Below are 15,513 nucleotides of genomic sequence, written 5' to 3' on the forward strand. Positions count from 1 at the left end.
GGCCATCCAGTGTGGCCTAGACCCCTGCAGACATCAGAAATAACGTTGCTGTGAGCCCTAATGTTTGAACGGCTCAAATTGAGGGTCCTCTTCATGTCGATGCCCGTCGTTCGATGGTCAGGCTAGAACAGCCTACGCTTTATTCCATGTATTGTATTATAAGACACAGCACTATTCTCAGCTCAGAGATGGCATTATGTAACAGTGAGTGTTGTATAATGCCTTCAGCCTCTTCTAATGTGATTATCTTTTTTTCCCCACTCCCTGTCTCCTTTTGAACGAGACCCCAGTCATGAGGTTAAACTTAAACAGAGACCACCACCACCACCCCTCCGCAGGGTCATCCCTCAGACCTATTAGGAGTTGCTCATTTCCTCTGAAATCAGGTGACGGGGCACCTCTCCTAGCCAAAGCAACAGATTTTTTCCAGCTCTTGTTGCTTGGAAAATCAGACGTCGGAGGCGCTAAGTCCATCATGTATGGTGACATAATCTGTCTGACAAAAACTGACTTTTCGGATGAAGAGGATTAATGTACCTTATGTAAAAGAACCCAGAAGGCCCCAGTGTACTCATAGCGAAGGTCTTAATCGCAGCACTACCTAAGCAGCGGTTTACTGTTAGCAAACGTATCAACGCTTTCAATTAGAATGACAATGCCACAGACCGATTGTAGTTTACCAGCAGGAGCAAACTTTTCCGTAAAGTTTCTTTTGGCTGTTTCAAACTCCCGACGCAAACAGAAAACGAATTTAGTTTTGGTCTTATTTTGTTTGAAATGACGTCACACCAGCTTGTTCCTTGATTTCGCTTCAAATATATCAGGGCTTTACTGAATTGACTTAAAGTGCATAGTTGTAAACCCAAGCTCCTATCCACTGCTGTTGGCTATTGTTTAGTGCTCTTGTGGAGGTCAGTTTGTCTCTTGCTTTTTATAGAGGCTGCATATTCTCCTGGTACTCAGTGCACTTTTGTTATACCTGTTTTTACTCGTTATGTGCAGCCTCGGTCTTTCAGACGAGAGAAAAGAGCCATTATGCTCATCAGCTGTCTGTTATACAATGCACTCAAACCTATTAAGAAGGAAAGACAAAGCAAAGCTGTTTTTTTTTCCCCCTCCATTGGCCGTGTTGAATCAGCAGAGCCACTGGTGACATCGCTACGTGTTCACCATTTTGAGCAATCTACATCCCGAGAGCCCGTCGACAGTATATCCTCTGCCTTTTGTCCAGGGTTGCTGAGAAGTGCTGGTACTCTGGTTTTGCACCGGCAAATAAAGGACTAATGTTCGTAAGCAGAGAAGTCACTCGAATGGCAGGCTGTGTAGTTTGGGTGTGGCGTTGCGACCGAATGTGTGCTGTGAGAGACTCTAATGTTTCATTTACGCTGGCCACTGACATGCCCTTAGAATTCAACAACTCTTTGAAAGAAGTGAATGGCTTTTGCAAATCACTGTGCTTGTAAACAAATTTTAAGGCTCCTGTCATTGCTTAAAAACGCCTGGCCAGCTGAGAGACAACGCTGTTAAGATCTAAATGTCAAACCTAACCTAAGGATGCATTTTCGTTCAATATTGTTTTATTTTTGTTCATTTATTTGCTTTCATGGTTTTTGTTTTTTGGTTTGGTCTTTGTTTTGGCTTGTTTTTGGTTTGATTTAGTTTTGTTTCATTTTCTTGTTTTTGTTTTTTATTTTTATTTATATGCTTTGCTAGGGCCTGTTTCATAAAACAAGTTTACCAAATAAGTCAGGCTTATTTCAGTCAGTCTGACTTATTTTGAACCAAATCAACTGACAATAAGTCAGACTAACTGACATAAACCTGGGGCCTGTACCATGAAGCCGGATTAGATGGCTAGCCAGGAAAGTTTGTTTAGTTTGCACCAATCCTGGATTTTAGGTACCGTGAAAGTGGCTTGGCTTTTAGCTGCATTCATTGCCATAGTAACCTACACTCTACGGCTAACCTGCTCCAGGGCAGGTTATGTTCTGAGTTAGAGATCTCAGACTGAAATTGGACCAATCAGATCTGAGCAAAGTGACACATGTCTGACACAAAAAAGTCACTTCCCCAGTTTCTCTTGCTACAAATTAAAGGTCACTACAACTAAAAAAAAACAAAATGTCTGGCCAAAACCAAAAATTGAGTTATTTTATATGATTTATATAATTACATGATTTATATTATTATTAATCCATTACACACAAGCAATTTTAGTTTAACAGTTATTATAAATCATTTATTTTAAATGGATGTTAATATATACAGATCGTATATAATATAAATAAGTTGTAGAATCAGTAGATAATGCTTTAAAAATGTCACGTGACCTTAAATGTTCGAGGCTGTATATTTCCAACTATATAAGCTAAATTAACAAGTTTCACTTGTGACTGCACTGATAAAGCAAGATCATTTATTTTATTTGTCCCTTTCATGAACAAGTACTTTTTTCATTGTAAATGCATTTAAATTCATTATTATTCAATCTCTTAACCTTTAGCAAAACCTTTAATCAAGGCTTGTGATTGGATGTTCGCCAGTGATGTCACACATTCATGTGCACGTGCTCCACTGAATTTGTTCATCTACCATCATGGTACAGGCCCCTGGCTTATTTGGTAAACTTGTTTTATTTTGTTGGTTCATATTGGTTATTTATTGGTTATTAAATGTAATTCTTAGCAGATCGTAATATGAATAGGCCTATCCATCTTTCATACTGTACCATGTTGTAATGCCTAAATTCAATTAAATTAAACTCAATTTTAAATTGTGCAGTTTTATGTATTGCTTTAATATCAATGATTTAGTGGTTGTCGACCATAGCATGAATACAATTATCAGCTGATCTGTATGAACCATAGTTTTAATATCGGTGCATACATGGTAATACCATGAATTTTGAGCGTTTGATTCTAAGGAAACTGGATTTGTATTTGGAGACCAGCTGTAACCCTATTCCTAACCTCTTACCTTGGCAGCAAACATACATCTCTCAAGAATTTTGGAGAATTACTGTCTAGACATCATCACCCATTTATACCAGAAAAGACTATGATATTCAGGCTTCACTTGAAGCGTGTTCTTACCTCTTCTATTTCTTCCCACGATAGGAATTTTCTTGCAACACACAACAGCTCTGTCATGGAATTTGCACAGGAATTCCTACAGATTTCTGTCCCGTGGACCCATGTTTTTCTGGCTTACTTCCAGCTCTTTCGTCATATATGGGCCCCATCTCTTCAACTAAACTGATCAAAATCTGTCTCTTTAATCACATCGCACTTCACTTCCCCCAGCAGCCGCACCTGCCGGTCATTCAGTCGGACTTGTAGCCATATAAGGGATGTGGCACGATCCTCATGCTGCTCATTTGTAATCTGAGATGGCTCCATTCACGTTCATTATTCTGACCAAAATGAAAGGTCAAGTAGCTGTCAGTTATATTTCTGTATATATATGAAGCATTGATCTTGTTTTGGTTTAGCACTCAGTGGAGATGTTGTTAAGCATTTAGACGCATGCTAAATGGTCGCTTACTTCAAAGTTACATGTTCCAAAGTTTCTATTGTTGTTTCCTGTTTTAGCTTAATGCTGTCAGGTCTCTACATGCCTAAGTAAATGTCAGGTTATATAGACTAGAGGCACAGTGACACATTTGGCAGTCCTCCATTGTGGACTAGTTTGCGTGTTGTGTTTTCGGAACAATAAAATGAATTCAAGTATGCATAGAATATTTTTATGCACACTTGAATGTTAAGTGATAATATCAAAGTAAACCCTAGAATGTGAACTTCCTGGTAGTTTCAGATAGTAGTCAGTAAAAGCTATTTATTTTATATTTATTTTTTATTTTAATATTTTATTTTTGTAGTTTAATATTTATTGATCAGTCATTTACAGTTTTTAAAAGGCATAATATTTTTCTCACAAACTTAACCTTTGACACTATTTAGACACACTAGTCATTCCTGAAAATGTTTACCTTGTTACACTGAAGTCAACTTGGTGACCTCTATGGTTGTCAGCTGGAATTAAACATAATGACATGAGCTGTTCAACATTCTTAAACTATCATGCCAAAGTGCCATGTATTTTGCTTTCCGCATAGTTTGTCTTCTTGGATATCCTACAGTTTGAGCAGGTTAAGTGTATGTACTAATCCAAAGCGTCTGTCCCGCCCTCCATCTTGCTCCAGGCGTGGATATCGAGGCGGCCAGGAAAGAGGAGGAGCGGATCATGCTAAGGGATGCGCGACAGTGGCTTAACAGCGGCCAGATCAACGACGTCCGGCACACCAAGTCTGGGGGGACCGCACTGCATGTTGCTGCAGCCAAGGGATACACTGAGGTTTTAAAGTAAGTTTTCTTGCCTTCAAAAGAAAGATTTTGCCATTTTCCATCCAGGAAGGATTCAACGGACACCTGTGATAATATTGGTCTTTATTCTTTTGCCAACAGTTGAGATTTAGCAGCTAGTGAAGGTACTAGAAACAAATGAAGCTGTGGTACTGCAGGTGTAGAGGCTTTATTGCTTAACTTAGTTGATCCCATACTTCACCTTTCAACTCTTTCAGTATCCCAAGGGTCTTGTACACAGGGCGAGACAGTTTGTAACCTGTTTATCTGTCTCAATTACAGTAGATTATCGTGAGCTGTTGAACAAACACAGCTCAGGACGTGTGTCAGTAGTTAGGAGTTTATGGTGCTTTTGGTCTTTGGATGTCAGACTTGAATGACTGTGACAACTGCTCCATCTGCCGCTGCACCAAAACAAGTGGATTGTAACCGGATAGACTTTTTTTTTTTTTTTGTGTGTGTGTGTGTGTTGGATCTCAGAAAACTTCACAACTAAAACATATTTTTATATGTGACGACTGACTGTTGGCTTGTATAATCTGCTTTCTAGGCAAAGGAAAAATGAACCCGTTGGTCCAATATCCCAGACCTTTGGCAAATGAGGCCAAGCTTAGATTGCGGCACCAAAATCCAAGAAACCCAGATTTGTCTAATCTCATCATGCTATTTCTGTTGCTCTGACTGTTTGCAGGCTTTTAATCCAAGCAGGGTATGATGTAAATATTAAAGACTACGATGGCTGGACTCCGCTCCACGCTGCTGCACACTGGGGCAAAGAAGAGGCCTGCCGGACACTTGTAGAGCATTTGTGTGAAATGGACATTGTCAATAAAGTGGTATGGGATTTATGGTTCTGTCTGTGTTCTGCTAGCTTCTGTGTAGCCTTTGAATTGAACCCTTAAAATGTTGCATTTTGGTTCTCAGGGTCAGACGGCGTTTGACGTAGCTGATGAAGATATCTTGCGATATTTAGAAGAGCTGCAAAAGAAACAGAATCTGGTAATTTCTCACTTTTTCAGATCTTAAATTGTAAATGTAATTCTGAGCCTTGTCTTGATGAGGTCTGTGTTTGTTTCAGCTTCTGAGTGAAAAGAAGGATGTTAAGACGTCTCCTTTAATAGAAACTACGACTACTGGGGACAATAATCAATCTGTGAAACCAATGAAGAGGTAAATGGCTCCTGCCACCACCATGATGGGATTGATATACTGTTTACTCAATGTCTTGACTTTACCATAAATGTCAAGGCCACTTGCACTGGGGTTGACTAGGGGTGCTTTCACACTAGAACTTTTGGTTTTGATTTGAGTTTGGTTGATTCAAGTGGTTTTTCCAAACTCAAGTGCGCAACAGAAAATCCTACTGCTTGAAAAAGTGGTCTGGGGTTCAGCTAGGGTACTTAAAGGGATAGTTCACTTAAAAATGAAAATTCTGTCATTTAATTACTCACCCTTCACGTCTTTTCCAAACTCGTAAGACCTTCGTTCATCTTTGGAATACAAATGAAGAAATTTTTGATGAAATCCGAGAGCTTTCTGACCCTGCTTGGATCCTCTTGTGAATGGTGGCAAAGACTCATCTGGAAGAGAAGACGTCATTGAATAAATTCGTTATTTTTTTCTTTGCGCACAAAAAGTATTCTCTTAGCTTCATAACATTACAATTGAATCACTGATGTCTCACGGACTATTTTAATGATGTCCTTACTACCTTTATGGGCCTTGAATGTGGTAGTTGCGTTGCTGAAAGCTCTCGGATTTCATCAAAAATATCGTAATTTGTGCTCCTAAGATGAACAAAGGTCTTAACCCGTTTGAAACCACATGAGGGTGAATAGTTAATGACAGAATTTTGAACTATCCCTTTAATCCATTTTAAATGGCAAAACTGAACTGCTACTGGAGACCTAACAGAGTTGTTCATCTCTGCTTTAGTAAAGAAACACTTCTACTGGAGCCAGAGAAGCCTGCCCCACGAATCGATACTCTGGAGCCAGAGAAGGTGGATGAAGAAGAGGGGGAGGGGAAGAAGGATGAGTCTAGCTGCTCTAGTGAGGAAGAGGAGGAGGAAGACTCGGAGTCTGAGAACGAAGCAGGTACCTGTTTGGAACATTGACCACCACGTACACTTTCCCAGCTAGCTTTGTGGTAATCAGTAAGGTCATTTGCTTACCGTTTCTTTTTATTTTTTTTTTCAGACAAGACCAAGTCTTCTGTTCCGTCGAGCATTTCTAACAGTACACCTGCACCTGCACCTGCTAGTATCACTGTCACGTCCCCAACTACCCCAAGCAACCAGGTGACCACCCCAACCTCACCTACCAAAAAGGTACATATTCCTCCCCTTGAACGTGCTGTCCAACTTTCCCTCCTCCCAGACTTCTCCTTGGCAATATCATTCATTCATTATAGCATGTATTTGAGCATGAGTCGGTAAGCAAGAAAGGTGCATCTGCAGCTTTTCAGAATGAATGTTATTATCTTAGTTTCAAGGTGACTGTTGGTTTCATAACACAGTGAAGGAGTAACAGATTCATAAAGTAACGTGGCTTCACGGTTGCAAAATACTAAAAAGTCAGCTGATCTACGTCATATTTAGGATTGCCCGTGTGCAGTGAATTCTGGGACTCTGCACTGCACTTGAGAGGAGAGAAAATGTCCTCCACACCTCTTTACCATGTACCTGCTGCCCTCTGCTGGACAGTAAGGACATTTCATCAATGTCATGCAACTTTCTTCAGGCAATGATGCAATTTGCAGAGAAAATGCAGTTGTGCAGAACAAATTTGATTTCACCATAAACCAAATTTATTGTAACTTAATGTAATTTGAATTGGGTTATTGTTGAGGTTTTAAATATTTTAGTTTAATATTTTATGTTAATAATTTGAACTTGGCTTTATTTAATACTATCTGGATTATAAATATAGATTGACTTACTGATCATAAACATTGTAGTTCAACTATTTGCAGTAGAGATGCACCGATTGCAATTTTCTTGGCCGATTTTTTTTATTTATTTTATTTTTATTTATTTTTTTACGCGTGACATGGCGATACCAATTTTTGCTGATTCCGGTCTTCTAAGAACTATAATTGACATTATATATGCACAAAAATCGATACTTTTTTCATTGCAAATTATTTACGTAATTAAAGAAATGATTAAACATTACAATTACCCCTATCTAGACAAAGTTACAGATGTTCTCTCACTTAAACAACTCTCAAAATAAAGTGTTCTGTTCTGTGAAAAGAGATGGAAATAACAATTAACTGAAAAGTTGCTGTATATAACAAAAACGATATACATCTGTTTTCTTTCACATCAAATTCTTACATAGTTTCAATTAATTCAGTTAGAATAAATAGAAAATGTAGAGTTGATACCACTCAAATGTCAACAAACTCCACCTTTCCGCTGCAGGAAACACAGAGGCTGCATCTGAAGCGGCATTATATGTATTTACATAGACTGTTTGATGCCATAATGTATTAACACCGCAAAATTTCAAATGCATAAATAATTTTATAAGATTGTTTTGAATATTTTCTAAATGCATGAATAAGAAATGTTGGGAAAAATACAGTGATACTTTTAAAAATTAAACCAAACCACCAGTAGGTGGCGGCTTATGACTCTTTTAATGAGGGAGTCACTTAAGGTCTTTGCACACTGAGTCCGAAATTCTTGTCCGAACAAGACAATATTTTTCCGCACGTTAAAAAATAAATACGACCTCACGTTGTGTTGTCACATTTACACACTGCATCCAAAACTTTCGTCTGTCATAAATTTCGGACCAGTATCGATTTTCTGCGTTTTCGCATCCGTAGCAAGCATTTTGATAGGAAAGGATGACGAATACGAAAAACGCATACGGAAATTTCGGACCTTTAGTCATTCAACCGATTCGCTTCAAACGGCTGATCCATTTACAAACGAGGCAAGTGACTACTGTCTTCATCAATACATTATCAGTCGCCGTTTACACTGAATGCAAAAAAATCAGAAGTGGCCAGGTTTTAGTGCTTCCTTCGTTTTTTTGTTATTGCCATTTTAATAAGGCTTCTTGTCCGGTCAGACAAGTAAAATGTTCTCTCACTTGCCTAAGAGAAGCATTACTCGAGCCCTGTGGTTCTCCCACAGTTTGCTTTTGCCTTATACGTATTACAAATTGCGAACTTTGTGTCTTCTTCACTCACAGTGAAGAACTTCCACGCCGACTACATGTTTACATGCTGATGTAAGCATTGCTGTGACGTCAAAACGGACCGGCTCGGAGTCGGCAGACTGACCGGCCGGTCACCGGTCCGGGCCGATCATGCGGAAAATTGGCTAATTCCGGTCCCTGGCCGGTCGATCGGTGCATCTCTAATTTGCACTTCAAGGTATATATATAATGTATTCAAAGAATTGAATTTCCAAGGAGATGTCCTTTCTGTAGTTTAGGTCTTCCTGTAGCTCCACTGGTAGAACGTGGTTATATCAGTTATGTCATAACTGATTCTTTCTACATAACCTACCCACAAACAAACAATGCCAATGTCATAATCGGTTTCTGAATGTTGAGAAGGTATTTTCCATTTGAACATTCAGGAAGTAATTTTTGTAGTAATGTTTTTGTGCCATCACAAGCTGATCTTGATCTGAAGCATAAATTATAATAAATAAAAATGAATAGCGTGCATTGTAATAACTAATTTAAATACTTTTAAATAACTAATTTATATATGAAAATCAAGTGAAATAATTTAGACAAAATATAAAATAAAGTACATTTTTGGCCTAGATATGTACAGTAATACATTATTTCAAACGTCAAACGTTGTAGACCGGTGAAATGTAAATCATTCTTTATTTATTAATGTGTATTTTATTGTTCTCAAAGACAAACGGTGCTATTAAAGTCTGCTTTTTAATGGCATCTTAAACTGAAGTAATGGCAGGAGCTCTCAAAGCATTGTATGCTGTGACTGGGCTTTCATCGATTTGATCATTTTCTTTGCTGTCGCTTTCTCTGTGTCACTCGTGCATCAAGTATCTGTTTATATTGCTGCTGCTGCTGCTTTTTGATTTATTTAATTCAGGGCTTCTTTCTACCTTTTTCTTGCTTTTTTTCTTCAATCATTTGTTTTTCTCTCTCTACTTATCTTTGCTGTTGTCTTGGATGGCTTTAGTCTGATAACATTACTGCCCCTGTGCCTGGGGGGGAGCCAGCCTGTCCTGCGTTGTGGCGTCAAGGCTTGCGCAAAACTGGCATTTCACTTGTGCCCAAAAAAGCGATGGTGAGGCCTCGGTGTGTTCAGCATTGTGATTCCCGCCCCTTCTTCCTGCCCGCCCTATATGTTCCCCCACGTCCCTAACCTAATCTAAGACCATTTCCTCTTCCTGTCACTGGCTCACTGCATGGTGTTGTCGCTGTCAGTCACGGCTGTGCCTGTGATGACATGCTGTTTTGTTGAAAATCATTTGTGTTCTAGTTTTATACCTGAATGTGGTGGACTAAATATGACAGGGTGACTTCAAAGTTGTGTGTGCTTTGATAAAGGTGAATTCATTGACTACTGACTCTAAACCCTAACAGGTCACCAGGATGCTGATGAGTTAGCAAAACTAACATCTTGATTGAAATTGGGCATGTTTGGTTTTGTCATCTGTGTTGTTGTTCAGTATACTCACCTTAAGCCTAGTTTTCTTGTAAGTAAACAGTTGTAATACAAGATTGCTTTTCTGAAGCAATGAAAACCACTAAACAGTTCAAAATGGCCCCACGTGTTTCCCTTGAAGTGTTTTTTTATTATTTTTTTTATTTTTTTGCAGCATTAAGCTAGACTGTTGATTTGATTGATTAAAATAGGTATTTATTTATTTTTAAAAATAGCCTTTTATTTTTAAAGCATTTTATTTGTTAGTTTTATTTACAAGATATGGTCACAGTTATTACTTTTGCCTCGATAAACTTCTAATTTGCTGCTTATTAACCGGTAGTATTATTATGTGCTTTAGAAGTACCAATAAGCGGCCAATATTCTAGTAATATTCATGCTAAGAAGCAACTAGTTAATTGTAAGAATTGCTCTCTAAAGTGTAACCTAAAATTGGTATAATTTTTAAATGTATTAAAATATTGGTAACACTTTAGGGTCTTTTAACTAGTTGTTTATAAGCCTGCATATGAATAGAATATGAGCCATTTATTAGTAGTAATTAAGCACATATTAATGCCTTATTCTACATAACCTCATTCTACCTCTCTAATCCTACCCAATACCTAAATTTAGCAACTACCTTATTAACTATTAATAAGCAAATTAGGAATTTCTTGAGGGAAAAGTCGTAGTTAATAGTGAATAAGTGTTCCCTATTCTAAAGTGTTACCAAAATAATTTTTATTTTATTTATACATTATTTTTTTATTTTATTACAATTATTTAGTATTCCATTCTGTCTTTTTCTTTGTTTACATTTTTAGTTTATTTAAAAAATATTGTTTTTTTTATTTTTATTGCAAACGTTTTTTTTTTTTTTTTTAAATATTAGGTTGTTTATATATTTACAACATACTATATATTAATCTGTTGGTAGTTTAAAATAAAGAGTTATTTTTTTTCTTTTTTGTGTGTGTGTGTGCGCGTGTTTGTGTGTATGTGTTTTTTTGACCATTACATTTCCTAAAAAACAGGCTAGTGGATTTTGTGATTCGTTTAAACCATTTCAGAGCATTTATTTTATTAGCATGAATTTTTTTTTTTTAAAATACTGGAAATATCAAAAGGTTGCCCAGCACTACAGTCCAGTGCTCCTATATTTCTGCCCTGCTTTGACCTGACAGGCTGATCCGAATTTTCCGTTCTCTCTCCCGCACACATGAACAACCCTAAATGTTTATTTACAATGTGTGCTGTCTGTGGTCTAGTAAATGCCATCACTGCACAAGTGTGTGCTCTAGATGTTCCTGTGATCAAAATATTATACCATTGGAATTTGGGCTTCTCAGATGTTGTCATGCCCTAATTGGAAATTGCATAGAACAGTCTTGATGTACTTTCAAAATGAACTAACTTTTGTTTTCCACCCCCATCCCTTTCTTTATCTGTTGTTTGTCGTCCTCAGGTGAGCACACCTGCAGGGAAGGTGTCTCCTAAAGAGGAGGAGAGGAAGGATGAGTCTCCTGCATCATGGCGACTGGGCCTGCGGAAAACCGGCAGTTACGGAGCACTGGCAGAAATCAGCACAACTAAAGAGGCACAGAAAGAGAAGGACACAGCCGGGGTGATGCGCTCGGCCTCTTCTCCTCGCCTCTCATCCTCACTGGACAATAAGGACAAGGAAAAGGTCTACTAGACTGTAGTTGTTTAATGTGGGGTGAAATATTCCTGTAAACCTTTTAATTGGAAGGAGGAGTTTGAATTCAATTCTCGAGTTCATTTTACACCCTTATTTCCAAATTGAGCCACAGCAACATGTCCTCTTCACAGGAGAAGGAGAAGACACGCCTGGCGTATGTTGCACCAACCATCCCGAGGAGACACGTTAGCACATCAGACATCGACGAGAAGGAAAACAGGTAAAGAACAGACACATGCTTATTTGTGCATTTGTGAGAGCACCTCCTTGTTGTGTGTTGCTGTATGAGAATCACAAGCTGAAGTGTAGCATGTTTTTGTGGCTTATGCACCACATTCATGTTGCATGTGAGAGGAATATTACTAAAGATGGTTAGGTAGTGTCCCGTATACTCTCAAATGTCTTTTATTAGTATTTCTCCAACTGCTATGAACGATATTTCAGTAGAAGAGAGTTAGTTTAGTAGTGTAAAAGATCGTTCTCTGGAATCGGAGGTACTATTTGTAGTATGTGGTTCTCAGGGATTCGGCTGCTAGTCTGGTACGTAGCGGCTCGTACACCAGGAGACGCTGGGAAGAAGACGGGAAGAACAGTGACGGAACCGCCTCACAAAACAGAACCTCCCGCTATCAGCGCAGGTTAGCTTTTAATCTAGTAACAAAATTGGGCTTACTGGCTAGGACTTTCAAAGAGATGGGCGAAAGCCGGTCGCTGTTTCTTGCTGCTCGCTTCTAGCACTTTAATCTTGCTGTCAAGCGTTTATAGCTGCTTCTGTCGGCTTGAGTTTGTGTGAGATGCTTTGATTGTAATTCTGTTTTAATATTACCATCCCATAACCATTGTAACGATTTTAGGTTAGATGCGTATCTAACAGCTAACTTGAGTAGAACTGTAGAAGCGTGTTAATCTCAGCTCCATGTCATTGTACTGTCTTTTGAGCATGCTAGTCATCTTCCAAATGCATGTGCCTGTCTAAACCAGAGGTTTTGAAATGCCAAGATCCCACAAACATGATGATTCCCTTTCAAGGAATTAAAAAATATAAATTAAAATAAAGAGGCAGCTGTATTTTCATGCATGCATTCATATTGTGTATATTCAGTTGTGATATAGTTAACATGTTATATCTTAATTTACACTATGGTCTGGGGCCAGTAAGAGATATATATAATTTTTTATTTAATATTTATTCAGGAAGAATGCATGAAATGGATTAAAAATGCAGTAAAGATGTTTGCATTCTTACAAAAGATTTATATTTCAAATAAATGCTGTCCTTTTGAATGTTCTATTCATCAAAGATATTGATGTTTATTATTATTAAGTCAAAACTATATGCAGATTTGTTTTTATTAGTTTCACTCTCGAGCTGTCAGTTGAACAGAAAATAATCGTGAATAATGAATATCATGATCTTCGATCAGTCTTTAGAAAGCAAATTGTGACAGTACTTGAATTAAATGTTTTAAATGATTAAATATATTTAATTAATATTTAGACTTCACATGCTAACTTTGATAGACATTAAGTAAAATTTCCTCATTTTCCTTAATTTGAAAACCCTGGTCTGAAAGATGAAAACACCCCATACCATCCAAAATGACCTGAGTGCTTGTGTGTCATTGTGTAACGATGGATTTGCATGACTGCACTTGTGCCACCTGGTTTGGTTTCTTACTCTGATAACACCAAAAGCATGCTGTAGTGTTGGATCTTTATTTTATAAAGCATGCTTATGGTTTCTTGATCATAAGTAGGCTTCTAGTTTTATGTCTAGTGACATTATTGATGGTTTTTTGATTAATTTATATCCCAAAATATGACTTTATATGAAACCGATCCCCCCACAAGTCAGTCAGTGCTTCAGACATATATGTAACATTTTGTCTTTGTGTTCATGTTTGTCCGCCCCCTGCTAACACCTCTTTCACCTCGCCACACCCACACGGCAGTACGTCTCACACGCTAGCGTTAGGCCGCACGTCTAGCTCTCGCGACCTGCCCGCCAAATCCTCCTCTGCCTCCAGCCTGGAACCTAACAACTATAAAGCCTGGCAGCAGCCTTCCTCCTACTACCAGTCTTACAGCATTCACCGCAGGTACCTGCCCGAGCACCACCCAGCAAACACGCACACACACACACACTCACTCCGTGTCCTTCATGTGTCTTTGTGTTCCCCACACGTAGCTTCTTGCCATTCTTGCTGCCTGGGGGTTTATTTATGGGGTGTGTGTGGTTTTACTATACATTAAAATGGACTGAATATAGTGCTGGGCGATATATTGAAATTTCACAATGTTTTTGTCAAAGTTAACATCTCGTTAGCAGTACCTATGAAATCTCACAACTGATCATTTAAAATCAATTTTGATAGCACAGCAAAATTTACCTTCAGTGAAAGAGACCGTGCCCTCCAAAAGTACTGGAACAGTAAAGACAAAATTGCTCTGTTGGCTGTGGAGTCAAGACATTTACAAATATGATTAAAAGATGAATATGAGACAAAACCAGGATGAAGATGAGACACACAAACCAGGATGAAGATGAGGGAGCTGACTTTGAGAGAAAAGCAAGCAATTTGGATGCTAAAAGAAAAGAGGAAGTCAGTTAGAGCTCTAGCAAAAACAAAGGGCATGGAGAAATCAAGAGTTTGGAAACCACCAGCGACTCCAGCAACCAACAACGACCTGATCGGCTGAGAAAACAGCAGTAGTTGATGACAGACAAATCATAAAAGCTGTGAAAATAAATCCTAAAAGACGTGTCTGTAAAATCACCAACAACTTCCAGAAAGCTGGCGTGATGCTCTGACAATCTACTGTCCTCAGGAGACTTTGACACAGAATAACAGATGCTACACAGCAAGATGCAAACCACTGACCAGCACCAAAAATAGAAAGGCAAGATTAGAATTTGCAAAAAAGCACAAAGGTGAGCCAGAAGAGTTTTGGAACTGTGTTTATGGACTGATGAGACAAAGATGAACCTTTATCTAAGTGATGGGAAAGCAAAAATGTGGAGAAAAAAAGGGAACTGCAATGATCCCAAGCATACAGCCTCATCTGTAAAGCATGGTGGGGGTGATGTCATGGCATGGGCATGCATGGCTGCCTCTGGAACAGGGCCTCTCAACTTTACTGATGACTTAATGTATGTATGACAGTAGCAGAATGAATTTGGAAGGGTACAAAACCATCTTGCCTACCAATATTCAAGAAAATGCCACCAGATTCATTGGGAAGTGCTTCATATTGCATCAGGACAATGACCCAAAACACCCTGCCAGTTCAGTCAAGGAATTTATAAGGGCAAAGAAATGGAAAGTCTTAGATTGCCCAAGTCAATCTCCAGATTTAAATCCGATTGAACATGAATTTCACCAGCTGGAGAGGAGAGTAAAGGCCGAAAGAGATGAAAACTCATCTCTTTCGGCACTACTTGACTTCATCCTAAACTAAAAAAAAAAAAAACCTTAATCTTTCCCTCTATCTTTCTCTCCTTCCCTTGCTAGCTTGTACTTATTTGAACAATGCCTGAGACTTGGTGTTACGAGCACTTCCTCTGTCTGATTGCCTCTTCAAGATGAATCGCTTCTTGTATTCCCCAATTGTAAGTCGCTTTGGATAAAAGCGTCTGCCAAATGACTAAATGTAAATGTAAAGGCAGAAACTCCCCAAAACGAGCAACAATTGGAATTGGCTGCATTAAAGGCTGGGAAAAGTATTTCAAAGGATGAGACCAAGAGTCTGGTGATGTCTATGGGTCACAGACTCACTGCTGTGATTGTGCGCAAGGGATCT

At 38.6% G+C, this 15,513-nt stretch overlaps 1 protein-coding gene across 3 annotated transcripts in view; it reads left to right on the forward strand.

Annotated features, from left to right (window-relative positions):
* The window catches only part of LOC306861508 (protein phosphatase 1 regulatory subunit 12A), a 78,212-nt gene that overhangs the window by 46,077 nt on the left and 16,622 nt on the right, over nt 1-15,513 (forward strand). Inside the window, exons 4-13 of one of the 3 annotated variants that reach the window (XM_079403794.1) lie at nt 4,202-4,361; nt 5,053-5,197; nt 5,286-5,360; nt 5,440-5,531; nt 6,297-6,457; nt 6,560-6,690; nt 11,479-11,700; nt 11,844-11,932; nt 12,234-12,350; nt 13,665-13,811. In XM_079403794.1, coding sequence (XP_079259920.1) covers nt 4,202-4,361; nt 5,053-5,197; nt 5,286-5,360; nt 5,440-5,531; nt 6,297-6,457; nt 6,560-6,690; nt 11,479-11,700; nt 11,844-11,932; nt 12,234-12,350; nt 13,665-13,811 — 1,339 coding nt within the window. The remainder of the gene's footprint in view (nt 1-4,201; nt 4,362-5,052; nt 5,198-5,285; nt 5,361-5,439; nt 5,532-6,296; nt 6,458-6,559; nt 6,691-11,478; nt 11,701-11,843; nt 11,933-12,233; nt 12,351-13,664; nt 13,812-15,513) is intronic. The other 2 variants (XM_079403796.1, XM_079403795.1) reach the window with 2 other exon arrangements.

Source organism: Barbus barbus, assembly GCF_936440315.1.
Source record: "Barbus barbus genome assembly, chromosome: 42".
Classification (NCBI taxonomy): domain Eukaryota; kingdom Metazoa; phylum Chordata; class Actinopteri; order Cypriniformes; family Cyprinidae; genus Barbus; species Barbus barbus.